The sequence below is a fragment of the Numenius arquata genome, chromosome 1 (assembly GCF_964106895.1).
Source record: "Numenius arquata chromosome 1, bNumArq3.hap1.1, whole genome shotgun sequence".
NCBI lineage: Eukaryota > Metazoa > Chordata > Aves > Charadriiformes > Scolopacidae > Numenius > Numenius arquata.
This window is the reverse complement of record NC_133576.1, coordinates 103,294,824-103,317,801: the sequence shown is the minus strand read 5'-3', so window position 1 is coordinate 103,317,801 and position 22,978 is coordinate 103,294,824. Positions and strand designations below refer to the sequence as shown.

At 35.5% G+C, this 22,978-nt stretch overlaps 1 protein-coding gene across 1 annotated transcript in view; it reads left to right on the top strand.

Annotated features, from left to right (window-relative positions):
* Window positions 1-22,978, top strand: part of TDRD3 (tudor domain containing 3) — a 116,829-nt gene that overhangs the window by 79,219 nt on the left and 14,632 nt on the right. The window contains exons 11-12 of the mRNA XM_074160280.1: window positions 3,818-4,653; window positions 6,481-6,606. Of these exons, the coding sequence (XP_074016381.1) occupies window positions 3,818-4,653; window positions 6,481-6,606 (962 nt within the window). The remainder of the gene's footprint in view (window positions 1-3,817; window positions 4,654-6,480; window positions 6,607-22,978) is intronic.

Genomic DNA, 22,978 nt, shown 5'->3' with positions numbered 1-22,978 from the left:
TTGGCAGTCAGCAGGCTTTACAATGATTGCTCAGTTGCATTTTGTTAATTTTTATTTGCCTTAGTGAATGTGTCTAGCCCATAGGATTGTGCCTTATTTTTATCTTGCAAAATCTACTTCAGATGGATTTTTCAAGAAGCACATAGGCATATGCTGAATTACAGGCTTTTTGTCTTTGAAAAGTGCTTGCTTTCTTTGCCAATTTTGAGAGAACCTGTGCAGTCTGAATTCAAACATCTTAAAAATCATTTAGTGAAAGTGTTATTTTTCTGCTATTTTTCTGCCACTGTGGTTGAAAATTATCTCATTTAATTTCTTAATGATTAGTTGTCTTAAGTTATATGTGAACCGAGATGGCGTGAGAGTTAAGTGTTTGCACAGTGATGATGTATCTGCAGTGATTATACTCAGCGCTGTGAAATCTTTTGTCATGAAGTCTGCATCCAAATGTTTGCAGAAAACAGGATATATATTATTAGCACCATTTTCATTTAATTTGATCCTGTCAGTTGTTAGCAGTAGAGGCATGCAGTTCTCTCTTAGTATTAAAAAAAGTAGTTGTCAGAAATGAAAGACACCCCCCCCAGGGAAATGGCTAGAGACAACTCAAATATATAATGTTATATATCCAAGAGTAAGATCTCTTCATTGATTTTTCTGCATAGTAACTACTAAAGAGGGCCCAGGTGAATTTTACCCAGGCAGGTGAATTTTCCTGCATTTTTATGTAGCATAGTACAGCTTCTGTTCAATGTAAAAGAAGATCAATTGTTCTGCAGTATTTTTGGCCCCTTGCTGTCCCATATGGTCTTTAAAATCCAAGTTTGTTTTTCAGATATTCAGAGAGATGGCCTCTATATAGGCATAGTGGTTTGAATAAATGAGCACACCCCTACTATTCCACTGATGCATATGATTAGGAGTATATGATTACCTGGAATGGCCATATCTATCATTATCAAAAACGTTGGGCTTCTATACCCTTTGGACAGATCGTAATTTCTGCTAAATGACTGAGACCCTATGTAGAAACAAAAACAAAAGGGACTTGTGCTGAACTGAGAGAAATATTTTTTAATTCTGTGCCGTGCCACACTTTTTGAAAAAACTGCGTATGTGATCTGGGAAGAAAGTGTCTGAAAAGAAGAATTGTTTCTTTTCAAGCACACAAAGGACTAATTTGCTTTTCTCCGTGCATCCCTCCTTGTTTTTCTTATCTAGTGTTTCTAATGGCACCTGAAACCTCACTACTGTTGAGAATTTCTGAATTCACTTCTGGATTTGCAGTAACCAGGCGAGGTGGTTCCGTTTGTAAACAGGAGCTGCAGAACAGTTGTTTAATTTGTTATCTTTGATTTGGTACCTTTTCATAGTTGGCTTTAGACCAAGTAGAAAAATATCTATGAATTAAAATACTTCTATATTTTTTTTCGGGGGTACTTCTATTCCTTTTTGGAGACAAGACAGCACATTAAGCTTCTTGTTGTTTGTTTGTTTTTTCAAAAAAGTACAAATTAGTTATTAGGAAGTGAATTTAGTCTTTTGCCCTTTAAGTGGTGTGTTGTGGTTGTCTGCTAGTTCTTTAAGTGTAAAACAGCATATACTAAACATACTTTATTTCAATGAAATGCAAAGAATTAAAACAAACCAACCCATAGTTTTATACTGCAGATTTATTTATTTATTTTTAACTGTGAATGCTTGGTGACACCTATGAAAATATTTCTGTGTTGAAATTAAGTTGAGTTTTGATTGGAGAGAGAAACCTGCTGACTGGGAGAGATAACAAAAATGGTAGACGCAGTTGCTGTCAAACAGCTACCTTTGCTTGTACTTGGATAATTTCTGCTCCTGAACACAAAAGATTTTTTCTGTTAATCTTCTTCTCATTTTCCTTGTGTTATGAGGAACAATTCATCCATCTTTGCCAGCTTAAATAAGTAAACACAAGGATTATCAGGGAGAACAAAACAGTGCCAAGAGCTCTGACTACAGAATTAAGGAATAATGGACCAAATGCTGAGAACCAGGCTTGTTTCAGATATTTTCTCTCCCTTCGGTTCTCAGGGACTGAGAACAGGCTGGTGCTTCCATTTGTCCAGGATCCAAAGCCACAAAAACTTTTGGCAGACATCTAAGTCTTTGAAAGACTCTCAAGAAAAGATCTTTAAAGATCTTTTTTTTTTTCTTTTTTTTTTTTTTTTTTTTTAATAATTATTTGCTATTAAATGAGCTAGGTGGTGAGAAACATAACAACAATCTCAGTTAGAAGATCGACCCTGGACATAGAAGGCCAAAACCTTTTCAGTTTCTGATTGTGCAGAATTGCCTCTTCAGTCCTCCAAAGAAACAGACTGTGCAAGATTTAAAAAGTCATCTTTCATTTTTAAGAAGAAAATAAATATTTATGAAACTCTTGGTTCTTTCTGAGTAATATATATTTACGTATGTATGCATTAAAAACATTATTGGTTTCAAGGTCATCAATTTTACAGTAAGACGTATTTTTATCAAGATTATGATTGTGCTAAGCCTCATGTATATTTACATCACGTTAAAATGACAGTGTTTTTCTTAATGAAGCCTTTTTTACTTCTAAATATTAGAGTAAATCAAGTGTATGTGAAAATAAAATTAGATTCTTATTAGTCATTTTATTCAATTAAATTAATAAAAATTCAGTGAGCTTTTAATAATAATGTGATGCTTGGAAGTTGGTTTGTGGTGGTTTTTTTTTTTTTTTATTTAAAAAGCTAAAAATTTGCTTTTTCATTTTAACTCTTACCATGTAGCAAGTAACTACAAACTTTTTTACATTTTTTGTCACGTATCAGCATTCATTGCTTCTAGTAGTAACATGTAAACTGAAGTTCTTAGTTTTTCCATCCTGTGGGAAGTGTACTCGGGGTCAGGCAGCAGAGAGTCTGAGTATGTAGTCCTTCCAGGCCCATGCACACACACAGTACATCCACGGCCATGTGCCATGGATGGACACAGCCAAGGGAATGACACCTTTGCAGGCACCCACATGGTACAAAATTGCTCATATAAACATGAATCACTGTCATGGGTTTATGCTTTCCTTTTCAATCGGGTTCAAAGTCTGCTAGCAGATCTCGTACCCAGCCACCTTTTTTCCTCCTTTCCAGCATCCCATAGCAAGTTCACTCTTTCTCATAAGATCCATGATAATCTTGTTTTTCTTCTCATCGGTTAGAGTTCTGGTTGAATCTCTTGAAGGTAATGCTTGAGCGGTTCCTGTTATGGCTCATTGATCAGGGTCTCCAGAGTTCTGGGCTTTGTTACTATTCGCGTTATCTACAGTTTGTCAGCTTGTTCATTTTGTGACTTGTATTTCTTGCCTTTGACTTTTATGCTGAATATGTGTTAACAAGTTACTTTTACAGAAAGTTTCAATTCACATTAAAAGTATTCCTTTTTCCTCCTAATTTTCCTCCTCCTTTCCATGTTGGATTTCTATTTTTTTGTCTTAAATGGCTGTTATTCAAGCGAGTTGTTGATGTCCATAGGGAGAAATGAGTAACCTCCTGGAAATTTATGCCCGGCTTTTCTCATGCTGGTAGGTGTTTTGGGACTAAGTACAGCCCAGAGTAATGTACATTTTCCAGTGACTAGGAATTGCGGTTCAAATGTCTTTGCTAAATTTTCTATGTACCATTCCATTTCTGTACCACAAAGGTAAATACTTCATACTTTTCTAGATAATACTGTTGCTTTATCAGTTAGGGGTCAAATGCTATGTCTAAAACATGTTTATGTGAAATATCTTAATAATTGAAATTTTTTTTCTTTGTAGAACCAAAATTGCAATTTCAGCCACCACATCAAGTACAGCACAAAGTTATGACTACAGAACAGAATGGCATCAAAGAGAATCATTCAAGACACATTTCTCGCAATGACATGAGACAACCAAGGAATGAGAAACCTCCTCGTTTTCAAAGGGATATCCAAAATTCAAGGCAGGCTTTGGAAAGCGGTGGGTTACCAAGAAACAGAGGTCCTGAAAGGCACAGCTCTTTAGAACATTGGACAGATGAAAAAAATAAAAGTGACAGACATTATCCTAGAAATGATAAGCCAAAGGATTTGGGTTATCCCATAGCCACTCACCAGAGTGATATTGCTTTCAAAAAAAGGGATAACAATATGCAAAACAGAGTAGGAAAAGGGGTGTCTTTCACAGAATTCAAGGAGAACTCTGCTGCTCAAGATACTACAGACAACAATAACCAGAAACGGGGGAAAAGGGAAAACCAAATACACAATTCTGAAAATTTTTGTGATAGGAAGGCACGAACAATAAGTAATGAAGCCTTTATGGTAAAAAGTGAGCAACATTTTGGTGTTAACGATTACCAAAATGCTGGCAGAACTGATAATTTTAATGCTATACCAAATGGAGATACTGAGCATCATCAGAAAGGAAGACGAGTAGGACCTATCAAATCATCAGGACCCACTACGATCCCATCTTTCGATGATAAAATGTTGTATTACAACACCGGTCCCAAAAGGAGATCTGGGCCCATCAAACCAGAGAAAATATTAGAACCCTCAATTCATGTGGAGTATGGAAAAAGTTGGAGACCAGGGGATGAATGTTTTGCTCTTTATTGGGAAGACAACAAGGTATGAGAAGTACCTCAAATTGTACCTTTTGTTTTCTTACTTACATGTGGGAAATTTAGCAGGCTATCACAGAGACACGGGGCTTTGTTCATAGGTGTGTAGTGTGCTTCTTGGCTAGCTTCTTGCTCTATTTTTTTTTTTTTAAATTTATTTATGATATCTGCTGCTTGTATTAATTGCGTAAAACTTTAAGCACTTAAATTGAGTCATCTTGAAGGTGATTGTTCCTCTCATTTAGGTGAAGTTTAGGATGACTAAGCTTCTAACAGAAGCATTTGACTTACATGCTGAAAATTTGAAGGGATGAATATGGATTTAGGTGCCCATATGCTTTTCCAAGGAACATATGCTGTCTAGAATAGTCAGTAATGGTAGATGTGGAATGCCTTTTACTAGAATAAGTCAGTGTGCAACCCTTACCAGAGTCATGGGAAGACCAGAGTGTGCAGGAATGGGACTATTTAAAAAAACCCTCCCTCCTTTATTTGAGTCATCACAGAAAGGAAACAGAAAAAGGCTTCTTTTTTTATTATCACTAGTATACTATTATCTGAAGTATTTGTGGACAAACAAGTTATGCTGCGTGATAGCATTGTTTTACTGAATTTTTTAAAAGTTTAAATACTTCCTCTTCAGCTGTTTTTCCTATTAATAAGATTTCTCTTGCGACAAGACAATTTTCATCTTCTCCTTTGCTAAAAAGTTTTAGGCTATTTTCTTTGTCTTGTTTTTATCTGTTCAGGAGTTCTCTGTCACTCTCCTTGGGTAGCTTCTTCAGTTTTGTCAAAATAATCAAATAATTTCAAATAATCTGAGAAGAGAACCTTAAATATTATTGTTCCTTGAAAAGGTTTTATTCTCACCATTTTCTGTGTGTTTATTTTATATTTATTCAAGGCTTTTTTCATTTTTTTGGTCTTTTTTACAGGAAGTAGATAGTGTTAGCTCAGCGGCATGACTTTGTTTTTCTCTCTTTTGCTTGTATACTAAAGCAGATAAGGCATGCAAAATTTTTGGTAGTGAAAACATAGTTGACTTGCTGAAATAGGAATATGTAGCTTGGGTGAATTAGTGTGAAATATAACGGCATATTATGGAATTGTTTCCTATTTTGAGAAGCATATTTGCATTACTATGAGATGAGTTTTTGAAATTCTAGAAAGTATGAAACTTGCAAAATAAGTAGATAGGAGGCAATCCCAGACTGTTACCTGAAAAGAATTCATCACATTAGAAGGGTATTTTTGAGGATTATTGGTTTTGTCATAGTTAAAATAAATGCTGCTACTCACATCTAGGACAAATTTGAAATGTGAGCATAAAATACAGTACTGAGCTTAACCATGTTTGGAGGAGTTTTTTTGTTTAGAAAATGGACTTTTTGAAGAGGCACTTTTATATTTTTATTATATTTTATTATGTGTTAAAATAGATATATATTACTATGTACAGTGTATATGGCTGATAGGCACTTACTGATACTATTTTTTTTAAAGAAAAAGTCTTATAGTAACAATTCTCTATATAAAACAGTGTTTGCATTAGTGATGTTCTGCTTTCCGAGAAATGAAATCAAGTCTTCTAAATGTTCAGTCTAATTTCATAAGCTGCGTGTTTTCTCAATGAATATTCTAAATACATTCTACCATGTCCTTGCAGTCTACCACGTGGAAGTTTAATACATCCTGCTTAAGACCTGGTACAAATCTTATTCAAAACAAAGGCTAAGACTAAAGTTATATACACATACATATGAAAAGGTAGTTGTTAAGCTGTTTTTGGTATTTCAGGTAGTATTTTATGACCTTTGAAATTTTCTCTTTTAAGTTCTACCGGGCAGAAATTGAAGCTCTCCATTCTTCTGGGACAACTGCAGTTGTTAAATTCTGTGATTATGGAAATTATGAAGAGGTGCTTCTCAGCAACATCAGGCCTGTTCATGCAGACACATGGGTATGTGATAACAAATTGTATTAAAAAATAGAAATTACGTAAGTTTGTACAAAATATGTAACCCTTCAGGAATTAATGCCTACTCATGCAAAGAGTACTAATTGCATGTGTAGAAAAATAGTTAAATGAATACACAAACAAAATCTCAACTTTTAGCTGTCTATATGAAACATAAAAGTGTAATATCATGTGGTATTCCTGTATAATAAACTTCAATTGTGTTGTTTGGAAACAAATAATCGACCTGTCAGCCAAACAGTTTTATGCATATTTTCTCTCTAAAACTTGTTGCTTACTCTATTAAACAGAGTTTTCTGTTTTAGTTCATGTAAATTGTATGTTGTTCTGTAAAGGTTGGGAAACAGTCTTTTAAAATTTCTATTCTGAAGGTTTTTACTATGTGTGTATGTATGGCTTAAAGTAGACATCTGTATCACTTTATTTTGTATCATGGTTTTATTCTTGTTTCAATGATTACTTCTTTGCCAAATACTGTGGTGGAAATGTATGCCTTTAAAATCTATTTTATGAGGTTTAGAATGTATTAGCCTTGAGGAAGTTGGAAATTTTGAAAGGCTTTATTTGTGAATGTTGTAGAAATAGAGGTACGTTTTGATATTTTAAGAAAAATATCAGGAGTGCATAATACTTTGCTGTTTACTCTTACTATAAAAAGCTGCACAAAAGGTAGTCGTATTTGTATATTGATTCCTTAATGATTAGTTGACTGTGCTTATTTTCATTTCTTGCCTCTGGGTCGTATAGCCACATTGCTACTGCTGCAGGGGCTGAACAGTCAGCTACTGTTCCCTGCCAGTGGTCTTTTAACTTGTGTTGTAGCTGTAGCTCTCAGATGTCCTTACAGCCTCAGAGATGGCCTTTTTGTACTTAAAAAGATCTCTGAAGCTCTTCCCAGCTGATGCATTGCTGTTTCTATGAAAACTTACTGTTTTCTTTTTTCCCCTTCTTTTTATCCCAATAGCTGAGCTGTAAGGTGCTAGTTTCTTACTGAATGATTGTACTTATTTTGACCCTCTTTCTGGGTAATAATCAGCATTTTCTTCAAACTTCTGATCACAGTCTGGAGGAATGGCTTTTATTTTACTTTTAACCCTCTGAAAGCTCTCACAGCCTAAGAACTTGAGCTGGTGTTAAGGCTAAGTTGATCTTGTAGTGAGGTGCCAACCTGAAGCAGTGGTCCTTGTTCCTGCCTCTTTTTGCTGTCTCTGACCATATGTTCCTCCTTTTCCCTCTCCTCCCATGTTGGATCATCAGTCATCTAGCTGCAGGATGAGTTGAATGAGATGGGCCCCCTTTTTCCCTCCAGTTTCATTTGTTTTATTTAAGAGTTCATTTGTTAAAGCTGACACAAGATGCCCACAGAAGTTGCAAATGCCCCATCCCTGGAAGTGTTCGAGGCCAGGCTGGATGGGCCTTTGAGCAACCTGGTCTCGTGGGAGGTGTCCCTGCCCCTGGCAGGGGGGTTGGAACTCAGTGATCTTTAAGGTCCTTTCCAACCCGAAGCATTCTATGGTGGGACAATGTATGCAAAAGGGGTTTCTGCTGCTGAAGTAGCATAGTGCTAAGATCATGCTGCATCCTGATCTAGTCATGGATGTTTCCTCAGTTCTTACTGGGGAGAAATAAGGATTTTCTAAGGACCTTTCAGTCCATTCAGAAATGAAAGATACCTTTCTCAAGGTTCTTGTCGCTCTCAAGGAGCCTAAGTGAACAGTGTGATTTCAGGCAAGTAAATTTGGATCATTATCATTATACAAGATAAATACCAATCAACAGCTTCACAGTAAACAAAATCTTTATGGTTTTACTATTTTGTTGCTAAAAGGTCCTTGTAGCTATAGGATTTTTGCAGGAGAAAGTTGATTAGCACCTTGCTCTTCACTTTTTTTGGTGTTTGGATGCTAACAGTAGTCCTCATTATGCATTTGCAGTTCTTAATCACCTGTTGGAGTCATACTCTGATACTCAGGTTTGTCTTTTAAGCTGAACACTCTTGGTCACTTTTCTTTGTATCAGTGTTCATGTTAATAGATAAATCTAGATAGCACACACAAATGCAAAATGAAGTTCTCATGCTGCTTAATACTTAATTCTTTGTCGTAAGATTTAAGTAACTGTGATATTTCCTCTTTACAAGAGAACAAGAGGGATTTTAAACTGACTTCAATAATTACTTTACTGTTAGGTGTTATCAGCAACAATGAACTTTTTTTTTTTTCCCCCAAAGCGTTATGCTGAGTTTTATTTCGGTCCTTCCAAGTAACTTCCAGAGAGCTAAGTCTTTCTTAGCTGTTTGTACTGAAGACTTGTTACCAATGTAGAAATATACTGTATGTGAGTTCTGATGTCCTAATATTGCCAGTTTTTCAGACTTCTTTTTGAAAGAGTTATTAAGAAAAGATTTAGTGAATTGACTAAAAGGCACCAATTTAGTCTATGTGTTAGAATTGATTATTCTTTACTGATTTCTCCAGCACGCTTTTTGGTACTCGTGTGTTGAATTTAATTTTTTTTCCAACAAATATAAACTGGTGAAAACATACAACTGAGAGGAAGAAAAAAAAAAAAAGGCAAAAAGTTTCTCAACTAATGACTTGAAAAAACAGCCAAAATATTACACTGACCTTACTTTGATGACATGGTCTGTTGTTTCAGCACCCAGGCTTCTGGGCTACTTTTGGCAACCTTTATAATCATCAAAAATAGTAAGTTAATGAAAACTCTTTACATTGTTAGTAGGTTTAATATAATTTGGTTTTCTTTTCACCCCCTGTTGTGGTTAACATTCTGCTCTCTGTTCCTGCTGACTCTAAGACTGAACTGCACTGCATTAGTGCAAGTTTTGTGGTTCTGGTGGTTTTTGTTTGGATTGGAGGATTTTTTCTTGACTGTAGATCACATCTGCCTGATATTCTCAGAATACATCGTGCTTTCCACTTTAATGGAAAAAGTGTTACTAGATGATCTTAAGATTCCTTGATAATTGATTATATACTGTCCATCACCCAGTTTGCCCTAAGTAAGTTTTCTGGCTCTCTGACACCTAACATGCTGCTATTTATCTTTCTGATGGCTAGAAATATAGAAGATAAAACTGTATTTTACATAAGATAAATCAAAAAGCTAGTGGGGATTCTTTTTTTTCAATAATCACGTACAATACCCATATAAATATATGTAAGAACACTAAAACTGTTGGGTTTTTTTTTTTGTGCTTGCAAAATATCTTAGGTATGCAATTAATAAATATTTTCAATAATAAAATTGCATTTGGATTCCACGGTTTTAGAGTTCTTTTAACTATCTTGTATGTAATCCTACAATACTGTATCCTTCTATTTCCCTTAATGTAGCAGGGGTCTCTTAATGAAAATATTACAACCCAAATGAAAAAAAAAAAAAAATCACTGAAAAAACATTGTAGAAATAAGAACTGATTGTTTTTTCTTGTGAAATATGTAAGATTATAATAACAACTGAAAAGCATGGAATGTTAAGGACCTTCATTACTCACTTAATAGTTTGTTCTGTGGAAAAAACATTAAATAAAGTCAAGATAATACTTTAAAATTTAAGTCTTAATTTTATTCTCTAACTTATAGGATTTTCTTTCCTTAATAAATTATGAAAACGTGTAGCCTAAGTGCTTAGCTTGTGACATTTTTCCCCAAAACTGAGTCCTTGTTTTCCCTTTTCCATTCTGTGTATCCTTAGTCATGTGATAGGCCTTGGTCCGCTATTTACGCTACAATTACCTTTTTTTTTTTTCATTATTATATGAAGGAAATCAAGATTGTAGTTTCCCCACCTACCTATGTTATGGCCTTATTCTGATTGCTCTCAAAACAACCTAGAATTCATATGAACTTTTTGTTTACAGTAATTCACTTAAAAATACTACTTATGAAGTGAAGTATGTAGTTTAGTTTTTTCTTCCTGTATTTCTGCCTAAAGAGATAAGAAGGCAAAAATAATTATTAAGGTATGTATAATCTTAGTTCTTCTAAGCTCTGTTTTGTTCTGTGGAGACTGAAAAACTACTTTTCAGCTTTCATCAGCTCATTCTTCCAGTAAAGAATGAGTTGAGGAAAGAAAATAGCAAAGGGTCTTGGATTACAGTTAATACACACTGGCAAAAATTTGAGAGCTCAGATTTGTTAATGTTGTGTCTTGTAACTCACAGAGCTCTAAGAGCACACATGTTGAATTATCTTAAATCAAACTAGAGACATGGTTTAGTGATGTGGTGTTTGGTGGTGTGGGGTTTTTTTTGTTGTGTTTTTTTTTTAATCGGAGTTAGGTTGGTGGTTGGACTAGATGATCTTAAAGGTCCCTTCCAACCTAGACAATTCTATGATTCCATGATTCTGGGCTTTCTTATAGCTGTTCCCTGTTTCAGTTAAGTAAAGAATAAACTCCTGTGAGTTTTCTGAAGTGGTTCAAACCTCTCACCAGTAATGTAAAGAGCAACACTGAAAATCACTAAATAATAAAGATTTGCAGCTGTCTCTTTAGGCTGGAGAAGACTTTTGCCTACTTGTTTTATGGAGGTTTTGAACCCATTCCAGTGTCTTGATTTATAACAGGGAAATACATATTTGAAGGATTGGGTGCCATTCCTTTATGGCTCTTCAGCCTGGACAGCCTTGGCATCACACTATGATCCTTTTTTTTTTTTTTTTTTTTTCTATTGTGTGTCCAGCAAGCAGTCTTTCTCATTCAATAATTAAGTAGGTGCAGTAGATAAATGTGTCTTGGTGGGATCTCTTACCTAGCTTCTGTCCTCATTGACTGTACTAAAAATAAGGCTGTTAAAAGAGAATTGTACTGTCTCCGTAGCCAGTTCTAAGACTACAATAGAGAAAATGTCCCTTAAATAGTTGCATCAGACAAGAATTTGATGTCTTTAGTTCTTCGGCTTCTGTACTGTTAGGAAAATCTCTAGAATGATTTTACAGTTCATAATTACTCATTGACTAAATGAATTAAATGGAGGCTGAGTATTTTGGACTACCATTCCTCCTGAGTGGTGACGCATATTTCTTAATTAATTTTAATCTAAAAAGTTACTAGGGTGGATTTAGTTTCTACAAAAGGCTGTCTTTCTGCTTTATTAAAACACTTCAGATGTAGGCAGTTTTTTCTTTGGAATGTGCCTCTTTTTCCATCTCACTTATATGTGGTGATTTCAGTTGCCTCAGTCCTGCCAGACTGAAAAATTACTTCTCATAGTCCATCCTAAAGTTTTTTATTTTTAATTTTTCTTCCCAGAGACTTTTTTAATTACTGGAAATGTTGCCTTAAATTCTATCACGTCTTTTGCAGAGCATCATCATACATGCCTTTACACAAAATTAACCTTCAGGTTCTGTCAGGATAATTCTTTATGTAATTTACTTATTTCCCCAGCCATCTTTTAAAAGGCAGTATTTAGAGACAAGTGTTGTGGAAAGCATTTATCCTGATTAAACTACTAGTAAGGTTTGTTTTTTTTTTTTTTTTCTTTAGCACCTCTTTCCTCTGAGAAACAACAGAGTTTTTTAGACTTCAGCTTAGTGTATCCGTGTTGGAATATAGACAGATGTTCACAACTTAAGTTAGCTATTCCTCTGAAAGTTACTGGCCCTTAGCTGAAATGTAGGAACTGACATTTAAAGGTGGTTAAGGAACTGGATTTTACTTTTTAATAAAATAAAAGCAGGAAAATTTCAGTTGAGAGGAGGTAATTTATACTAAGTGGGCATAAAACAATAGCTTTCAATTTTCTGTCTGTATCATTAGGCATTGCAAAATAAGTTTGAGTCTGCCGCTTGAGCATTTCATATTCATCAGACTATGAAATATCATGGCATATTATTGCTGGCCGTACGAATCGGACTAAGGACACATTCTTCTTGGAGTTTATAGTTATTGAAGAAAAAGTTGTCAGTTAAAGCAGGATACCTGGAGCATCACACTGTTCTCCCCTTTCCCCTCTCCTTTATTATTAAATGTAGTTGCATATGATGAGAATTCTTTATTTGGAGACTGCGTATGGACTACTCAGGTTGTTTATTCTGAGAGACTGTTCCTCAATAAAGACCTTTCTTTAAAATGACTTGCAATTTTGTTTGGAGGTAGCATAATTTAACCTGTTTCAAGTATTGTGTTTGATCCTGTATGAAAAAGTCTAGTCTGTTCCTGCCATCACCATAGCGTTTCCCTGTTTCCTTCATGTTTCAGTGTTCTAAGTTGGTCCACTTGTAATAGATTAATTTAAAGGATTTTAATGAAAGAGGAAACCAGAGGAATTGTCATAGTATTCCTGACTGATAGCTTTCTAGGGAAGAGAGGCATGATACTGTTGGATCGATATCGCAGAAGAGAAGCTATGATAAACCTAATTCATAGTGGGGTATGTGTCTATGATTCCAGATCTGACTCACTCTTAGAGTATACAGTGCCTGTTGAATAGACACATTATTTATTGTACTGAAGTTTCCATGTACAGGTGTGGTTAATGTCTGAAATGCTTGCACATGAAATTGCTCCTCTTCAGTTTTTTTTTTTTTTTTGTAGGTTGTTTTGTTTTCTTTTAATTTTTTTTTTCCCTTGGTTGTGGTTTTGGGGTTTTTTGGGGTGGTGGGTTGATTTTTTGGGTTTGAGATGTGTTTTTCTGCTTACTTTCTTAGAGTAAATTTTATAAGGTTTGTAAAAAACTTCAAGGACTCTACTCATGCTTTATTTTCTTCATAATAATGATGTCATTTGCAGGTTTCATGCTCCAAGAGAGACACTTAGACTGTTATTAAATGAGTACATGTGGATGTCTGAGCTAAACATAATTGTTCTTATTGTCAAAGAACAGCAGCAATTAATCAGATTTTCTCAGAATATCTTTAGAGAGCATAAACAGAAGAGGAACGTTTTGGTCTGACATCTTTCCTACAAAATTTGCTTGCCTATCTGGATTTTCAAAATTTTAGAGAAGTAGTATTTGCTTCAACCTTACGTAAAGCATTTAATATTTTTGCTGAATTAGTCAAGATGCATTTTTTTTAACTATAAAACTGACTAATAGTTCTAATTTATGGGGCGGGGGGGGAGCAGAATGTCAAAGATTTTCAGATTAATTCCATATTCCTTTTAAAAAAAGAGTAAGTGTGGTGTTGAAGAGCTCTTTAGCAAAGTGGAATACTTATTTCTCTGATGAGAGCAGAAGTTGGTTAACAAGAAAGCAACAAATATGTGATGGCTATACATAGAGAGAGGGTTTGGGTTGTTTTTTTTTTTTTTGTTTTGTGCATTTATCATGTAATTCCCACATTCTGGATATCAAATATCATGGGATCTTCTAACTTGGGACATGCTAGTCCTGCTGGAGGATATCAGGGAATATCTTAATTGCTCAGAAAGATTGTTTCAGGTTCTCCTAGGCTTATGAAGCACATTTATTGGCCTTCTTTTATTTTTGTTTTTGTTCTTTCTTTACCTTATATTCGCTAAGTATTTTTGTTAGTACCTAGTTGGAAATGTTATTTCTGACTCAGTGGAAATCTTAAGTTTCAATTAGGTTCATTTTGATAGATATAAAATATTTTGCTGAAAAGATTTGCGTAGTTATGTCATAGTATCTTGTTTCCTTTTTTAATTTGTTCCTTGTGTTGATCTGTTTTCTGATCTGGGCATTTTCATTCTTTCCCTGTGTTGTATTTACCCATATAGAACTTCCACTGTGGGTCAAATGGTAGGTAGGAGAGAATGAAAACAGTGGTGTTTAGTTATTGCACTAATCTTTGTTCCTTTCCTGATGGAGCTCCCTCAGTGTACCTTTTCACTCTAGGACACCGACGGATGAACCTTCTTGAGCACTAGGGCTGAAAGTAAAATTTTACAAGATGTTGGATGCTGGCTCGGTGGGGCTTCTTTTCTTGCTTGGTTTCCTCCTTGGCCCATTCCAATCTCGTTTCTTTTCCCTGTGCACGTAATTAACCTCCTTTTGTTGCCTGACACCCGTTAGGTCATGTCAGAAGTCCTAATTACTGGGTGTTGCGAGGCCTGGCCTTTGGAAATTGCATCTTAGTCATAGTTTCATCATCGCTGTCCAGGGAGAGGGGAGAGGGTGAGTCCCCAGTGAGAGAGTTGAGTTTCCCACAAGTTCCAGGCCAGTTAGAGGGAGCTACTCAATGAAGGTTGATCTCTCGACCTGGAAAAGGAATTTCCTCCATATCAAGGAGGGAAGGGAAGTACTGCAAATGTGAGTAAATTAGGGTGCGTGTTGGGTTATTATGTAGTGCTTTTGCTTTTCTTACACATGGAAAAATTTGGGTGGTTTTTTTTTTACTTTGGTCATCATTTATTGATTAATTATATATAGACATAAAAATATGTTGAAGATTTGTTCTATCCTGCAGCAGTTTAAAAAGTTCCTAATGTTTATAAGCATATTTTGCCCGTCATAATTTTTTGAACCTGTTTTAGAACTTGCAGGATGATGTGGTCTATTTTTTTTTTTTTTTTAAGTAGTGGTTAATAATTAAAAAATTAGTGCAATTCAGCATATCTTATTTTAAAATGTAAGCATACAGCATATATGTAATGTAGAGGTGTTGACTTTTAAGATACTCTTTTTCTCCCGTATGGATGTGTATGGTTTTACTTATGAGTGTGCTTAGTGTAAGGAAACTGAATGCTGACATTTTTTCCCAACTCTATGCAAGTATTCCTTTTGGCTATATGTTTAGGACCTGTGTCTGTATTTTCAATGTAAACCAGACCTTTCCAGAGGTCTTCATTCACCTTGGTGTTCTGAAAAACTGGATGAATACTTTATTTACTACCAAAAAAAAAAAAGACATTTGGTAGAGGGATGGGCTAAGTGTTGTATATGGGGGAGGGATGGAGATGAACCCTTTATTCACTGCTGTTTTCCAATAACCAGCACAATTGCTCCTTATAGTAACACTACTCCTTATGGCATATAACTCCTTATAGTGGATACTGTTACTGAATTCATGTTGTTAAATTTATGTGTTTTGTTGAAAACATTTCTATTTCCAGTTTGTGGCTTTCTTCTTGCAGAATTGAGACAACTCGATGTGTCTGCTGGTTGTGTGTTATTTATATAACACATCTCATTTCGGTGTATCTACTTCTCTTTTAGAAATGATCAAAAATAAACCTTTAAATATTTATAGCTTGATATTGATACTACTCAGTGTGAAGAAGCTTTTACTAATAGAAGTTGGTATTTCTGTTTTGTTTTGGGGATGTGGTGTGAATGGCTTAAATACGTAATTCTAACTTTTAGAATTCATGACTTTTTTTTCTGTATTAAGAACATGGTGAGAACTTGCAGGAAGGAATGTTTGTTTCAAGCACAAATGTCACAAGAAGCGTTGCACATTTATTTTAATATGTGCCAAGGGGAATGACTGCAAGTATGAATAACCTGTACAATACCCTTAAGGGGAACAGATAAGCTAGGAAAATCTCTGTGGGATAATCATGCCCCAGGCTTACGTTATCCTAGTTTTATGGAAATGTAATTGGCATGTAGTCTATTTAAAAAATAATTGAGTGCTTTGTTTTCAGAGTTGAAGAAAAGCAATGAAGCACAGAAAAATGTCTGATTCTGAGTTAACTGTTGTGTTGCTTTTAGCAGTCTCATATTGCAGTATGTGATTCTTTTCCTTGTCCATCCATCTATTGTCTTTTTCTTGATTTTTCTGAAGAATCTACAAATTTTCTGTCACTTGGTATCCAAGGTTTATTGCCTCACTCAAATCTCAAGGTGTATATTGTCTTAACAGAATCGTTTAAAAATAAGCTGTGTTTAAAGCTCATCTGCTTTTGTCGCAGTTTATATTTTCAGCAGAGGAAAAATGAGATACACTATTAACATTTTTAGTTAGATTTATATCCATTATTTTTCTTTTTAGGATTACTGAAACATTTATTGTAAATTTGGTATCTTAAATTTAATGTGTATTAAGGCTTCACTGGATAAATGGATGGCCCTGAAAAATACTGTGTAGAATTTTCAAAAACTGGCCATGTTTGGTTAGTGAAAGTCATCAGAAAAAGATTTATTATCATTGTTTTATTTCTGATGTTAAAGTGAAGGCTTCTCAGGGAGGAGACATCTTGATATTTTTATTTTGAAAACGAAAAAGCAACAGATTTTATGGCGTAGCTCTAAGCCATCTAGTTTTACGTACCACATACTTACTTTATGGCCCGTGTATGTTCAGTGGAGACAAATACATGCCCTCATAAGTATCAAATCCTTTTCCTAAGTGTAAGTAAGGGAAACAAATAGTTTCTGCATGTCTTGGTTTTAACTACTTCATAGTGAGTTTGTTTTAATGAGTTGTTAGAAACTTTTGAATTTGACTTCTGCATTAGAGAAATGATTACCTGAATTTCGCTGTTGCATTAAAGGCTTTGTGCAGAGCTTGAAAGTAGAATGTAGTGTTTTACTTGTACAGTACATCAAAATCTCCTACAATTTGAGAAACAGTAGAAGTGAGAAAGGTGGCATTAGTATAATAGGTTGCAATTGTATATAAATGGGTAGGAATTATTCTGGCTGTATGTAGAATGACAACAAACAATAATTGTGTGGTTGCAGTTCACGGGTAGTCTCAGGAGGTTTTTAGTGAGTCATACAGTACCATACAGCAAGTCAATTGTATCCCTTTAAGGGCAGTTAAAGTCATGTTAAGATTTTGCAGCAAATCTCTCAGTAGTTACATTTAACACTGCTATTTCTGTCACCTCTGTCTTATATTGTATAGCATAATATAATATTTTACTACAGTGAAGCTAAAATCTTCAGCAAGGTTATTGATGGTTTTGATGGAAAAGTCAAATCAGGGTTACGTGTGGAGTACTATATATGTAGTATATATGTGTTTATACACATGTATGCCATCTGTACTAATTATCTAATGCTTGTAATGTCCCATGTGTAGCTAGATGCTTATGGGATCGTGACTTTCAAGTGGGAAAAGAACTTATATACTCTGTAAATCATTTGCAGTTGTTTATCCTATCCTTTACGTACAGAAACTAATGCCGATGTATCAATGCAATTAGTAATAAATATCTTAGGTACTACTTAGTCCCTACTGTTGATGGAGTTGAGCTTCCTTATTGGAAGTGGCTAAAGTAAAATTTCCTCAGGCATGTAATATTAGAAGAAATTTAAAGTGAGATGAAGTTAAAAGTTTTTGATAAAATTTACTTTGAAATGAAATTTTTTTCTTTTTGAGTAGACTGTACAAGTTCTTATCAAATCAGGATAAAAATCTACTGCTTCTGAAAAATATTCATTTAGACAATAAGGCCAAATATTTCCAATATAAGTGATCCTTTCATTTTCTTCCCACTTTGTTGTCTGTTGTTGTTTTAGACCAATGAAACTGTTTCCATACATTAGGGTAGATAGTCTATTGATTAAATATCCTGTATTTCACCAACTTGCTGGTTTTATCCAGAAGTCAACATTAAAACAGTACTTTCTCAAAGTGAGAGAAAAAAACTTGAAAAAGCGCATGTAAACATTGTCTTTATATTATGGGATTTTTGTTTTACGTTTATTTGGATAATTTAAAGATGTATCCTTGGTGTTCTATAGGCTTTCTATATCCTTTTCTAAGAAAAATCTAAATACCAAAAAAAGTTCTCATCCAATAAAGAAGATACAGTACTTATATTAGCTCTTTCTTTGTCACCTCAGTAAAATATATCTGGATACCTAGAAATATGGATATGAAAGAATGAATGTAGTTTGAATATCATTGTTCTGGTTTTGAGAGTTAGAAAATGTATATCATCTTTCATGTGTCTTCTGACTTTTATTTCATTTTTCCCTTTCATTCATGATTCAAGAGTGAAGAAATACCCGATTATTTATTTTGGAATTGTCTTTGCCTTTCTCTCACTCTGTTTTCATAAGTGCCATGTAGAGTTACCAGTTATATTAAAAGTTAATAGTTTTGGTCTTTAGGATAATTTAAAGTTAATTAGAAATCTGGAGATTTTAAGTTCTAAATTTGCTTACAAATCGTTGCAATTGTTTTAAATTTAAAAAACTATCATGCTGTTTGAGTTTTAGAAAATCTGAGCAGGTCATGTTTACTAGGAGAAGTAAAATGTAGAACCAGTGAATTCTGCTATGAAAATGATTCTGCTTTAGAAGACATGGTTGATAGTGGGGGTTACCTATCTCTGACGCGCCTGCACGCAAACACACACGCACTCTGATAAGAAGGTGTAAGTTCCACTTCAGTTCATAAGTCATTATCCTCCTCAGAGTTACTTTTAATTGTTCTTAATTAATTGCTTCTAATGTTGAAATCTGTTTCATACACCCATAACATTGAATAAGGGCAGACTAATTGCATATTCCATAAGATTATTTTAATGGGAAAAGAATTTAGGAGTGATTAGGAGTACGATTTTGTGGCCTGAGCTGATGACCAGCTATCAGCTCTGAGACAAGGAAACAGTTGTTCTCCTTAATCCTGATCATTCTGACTTTCAAACCCACATTGGTTAAAAGTTTACATCTGAGCAAGAAAGGAAAAGGAAAAGCGGAAAGAAGAGTGAAGAAAAAATAGCAGGACAAGAGAAAGGAAAACAATTTCAGCAGTAGCCAGACATTACTTTGGTGCAACTGTCTATGGCTACAGCCTACTTGCCAGAATTAGCTTGTAAATTTAAGGGTGTCACATAGTTGATTTAGTTGTAGTGTGGTGATACACTTCAAAAGATCCAGACAAGAATTAAGTAACAATAATAATTGTGTATCTTTTTGTTAACATTCTGAATGGTATGTTAAAGGACTAATTTAAAAACAAACAAACAAACAAAAAAACCAGAAAACCACTAAATCATTTAATCACTGTTATAACATTTTTTTTAAAAAGTAACATTTCTAATTTAAACACAGCCATATCCTTTCCATTAGTTATCTGTAAGTCATCAGTGATACATTACTGCAGTGTCTTACATAATATGTATGAGCACACTGAAAGTATATTTTTCTTAAAATGTAGTGCTGCCCTGACTCCTTTAAAGGCACATTAATAAGGCTAAGAGTTTATATTAATTATCTGACAGCAGTGAGGGGTCAGGTCTATGCAGGTCTAGCAGTATAACCTTAAATCCCACTTGTCCTTCTCACTCATAATTTAACTCAGAAATTTGTGTGGCCTTAGGCCCAATTTAATACAGATGTGTTGTGTACTGTGAAAAAATTATCAGCATCTGCAGACTCGCAAAGATTACACTGAGAAGATTACTCTGAGAGGAACCGGATGTTTCAAGTCACAAGAATAACTTGCAAAGAAAATTGATCAAGAGCAAATGTGTTGAATAATTCTGTAATAAACACTTCAAAAATGCCTTTCTCACAGTCAGTACTAGGTTAAGATCCGTGAAAAATCCACATTAGTGGTAATTTCTCTTTTACTTGGAATTTTCATACCTCATTTGTTAGTTATTTTTGAGCTTATGCCCTAAAGCTGCTTAAAGATCACATAACTTAAATAATTAAATGACAAAAACTATGTTTTCACAAAATCCTGTTTTCAGTCTTAGTTGTTATGGAGTTCTAACAACCCATTAAATAGTCAGATAAAGTAAAAGTTTAAGGAAGTACTGTAGACACTTTACCCAATGATTTTTTTTTTTTTTTCCTTACAAATATAGAATATGTACTATATTGCAATTTCAATGCTTAAGTTTAGCTTTTTCAAGGAAACTTGTGAATTTTTCGATATGGCAGTACTGCAGTCGGGTTTTCTGTTTGTTTTGGGTTTTGTTTTTTTTTTTTGATACGTCTGGAAAATCTTACAGTCTATTTTGGACTGATATGAGCACGGGCAAGTAGAAACTGCAAAAATCAAAGCTTAAAGTACACAAGGAGTTCAACGTTGGATGATTAGGCAAAAGAAGCCAAGTTTTAAGAAAGGAATTTACCCAGCAAAATGAGATCACTTGGTGCGTTAACAGCAGGAGGCAGCTGTTGCCAGCGTAGTGGGCAATGCAAAGAGGCATTAAATCTGGACTGCGAAATGGGACTTGAAATGCACATGAAAGAGAAGTTAATTTTGCAAGGAAGGAAGCCCTTTTCCCTTTTACTGAGTCCAGCAAGTTTTCCATGCATTGAATACGTGTGTGAAGTTAAAACTACATTTGAAACTGAAGTAGTGATTTGACATTACTGAAATGGAAAATGTCTTATGTTTTCTTTGCCTTCTGTCTCTTCTCCGTCCCGTGGTTCCTGGCCCCACGCTGCTCCTTCATTCCTTCTTGCACAGGCTCTGGTGATGATCACTTAAATAGCCCACAGAGAGCTATAATTGAAAAGCCTAGCAGAAGGGCCCAGTGAACAGAGCAGAATTTTCTGTTCATAAGCGGGAATAGACAGAAGTAACTACTTTGTAAGTGGCAAACTGTTGGAGCTGCTCAGCTGTGACTTGCAACTGCATCCTAAATACATGTGAACAGAACGTTCAGCAAAGCTTTTGTGTAATGCGTAACTTCTGTCCTGCTCTTTACTATCATCCACCTATTCATTGTTCTCAGAAGGTATGCAGTAAGTATTCCCTTAAAGGACAATATATTTTTTAAAAAAAAGTTTCTAAACAGTTCTTTTGATTGCACTGAAAGAAGCCTTGCAATTGAAATTGAATGAGAAAACTTTTAACGAAATAAAAATTTATTCTACTCTAATATTGTTAATTTTAAGAGTAAATTGGCTGTTAAAGCATTTTAAATGCTGGATTTATAACTTTGTTCTGCAGCTATGAAATCGATTGAATTTTTAATGTAAAAGTGTGCTGGTAGTCACTTGGCTGGACTGAAATTACTTTGCTGATTCATTAAGCTCAACTGGTCAAGTATTGTGATGGTACAAGATCTTCAGAATATGTGGGTCCAAAATAAAAGCACTGGGTGTGCATATATTCCCATTTTACACTTAAACACTTGTTTAGTTCTTGTCTGTCTTATGACATGGAACAAAAATATCAAAAGTCATAACAGACTTTTATGGCAAAATCTTGATTAGAAGCTGAAATTCCCAATGACTTATGCTTCCCTGTTCACCATGTTTTTTTTAAATACCTAAAAAACTACTGACATCCCCAACCTCTCTCTCATGTCATTCTAACCTGTTACTGCAATAATTTATTTCTCCATTTCATAGAATCATAGAATGATTAGAGTTGGAAGGGGCCTTAAAGATCATCGAGTTCCAACCCCCCTGCCATGGGCCGGGACACCTCCACTAGAGCAGGTTGCTCAAAGCCCCATCCAGCCTGGCCTTAAACACTTCCAGGGATGGGGCATCCACAACTTCCCTGGGCAACCTGTTCCAGTGCCTCACCACCCTCACAGTAAAGAATTTCCTCCTAATATCTAATCTAAATCTCCCCTCTTCCAATTAAAAACCATTACCCCCTGTCCTGTCACTATATCTCCTGACAAAGAGTCCCTCGCCATCTCTCCTGTAGGCTCCCTTTAGATATTGGAAGGCTGCTATGAGGTCTCCCCGGAGCCTTCTCTTCTCTAAGCTGAACAACCCCAGCTCTCACAGCCTGTCTTCATAGGGGAGTTGCTCCATCCCTCTGATCATCTTCATGGCACTCTGCTGGACCCGTTCCAACAGGTTCATGTCCTTCTTGTGTTGAGGACTCCAAAGCTGGACACAGCATTCCAGGTGGGGTCTCATGACCCTGCACTTGGCCTGGTTGAACTTCATGCGGTTTGCACAAGCCCACCTCTCAAGCCTGTCCAGGTCCCTCTGGATGGCATCCCTTCCCTCCAGTGTGTCGACCACACCACCGAGCCTGGTGTCGTCGGCAAACTTGCTGAGGGTTCACTCTATCCCACTGTCCATGTCTCCAACAAAGATGTTGAACAGCACTGATCCCAGTACTGACCCCTGAGGAACTCCATTCATCACTGGCCGCCACTTGGACATTGAACCATTGACCACAACCCTTTGAGTGTGGCCATTCAGCCAGTTCCTTATCCACCGAGTGGTCCATCCATCAAACCCATGACTTTCCAATTTTGAGACCAGGTTGTGGTGCGGGAGAGTGTCAAACGCTTTGCATAAGTCCAGGTAGATGACATCTGTTGCTCTGCCATTGTCCACCAAGCCTGTGGCAGTAGTGTAAAAGGCCACCAAATTTGCCAGGCACGATTTGCCCTTGGTGAAGCCATGCTGGCTGTCTCCAATCACGTCCTTATTTTCCATGTGCCACGTGCAGAGATTCCAGGAGGATCTGCTCCATGATCTTGCCAGGCACAGAGGTGAGGCTGACTGGCCTGTAGTTCCCTGGGTCTTCCTTTT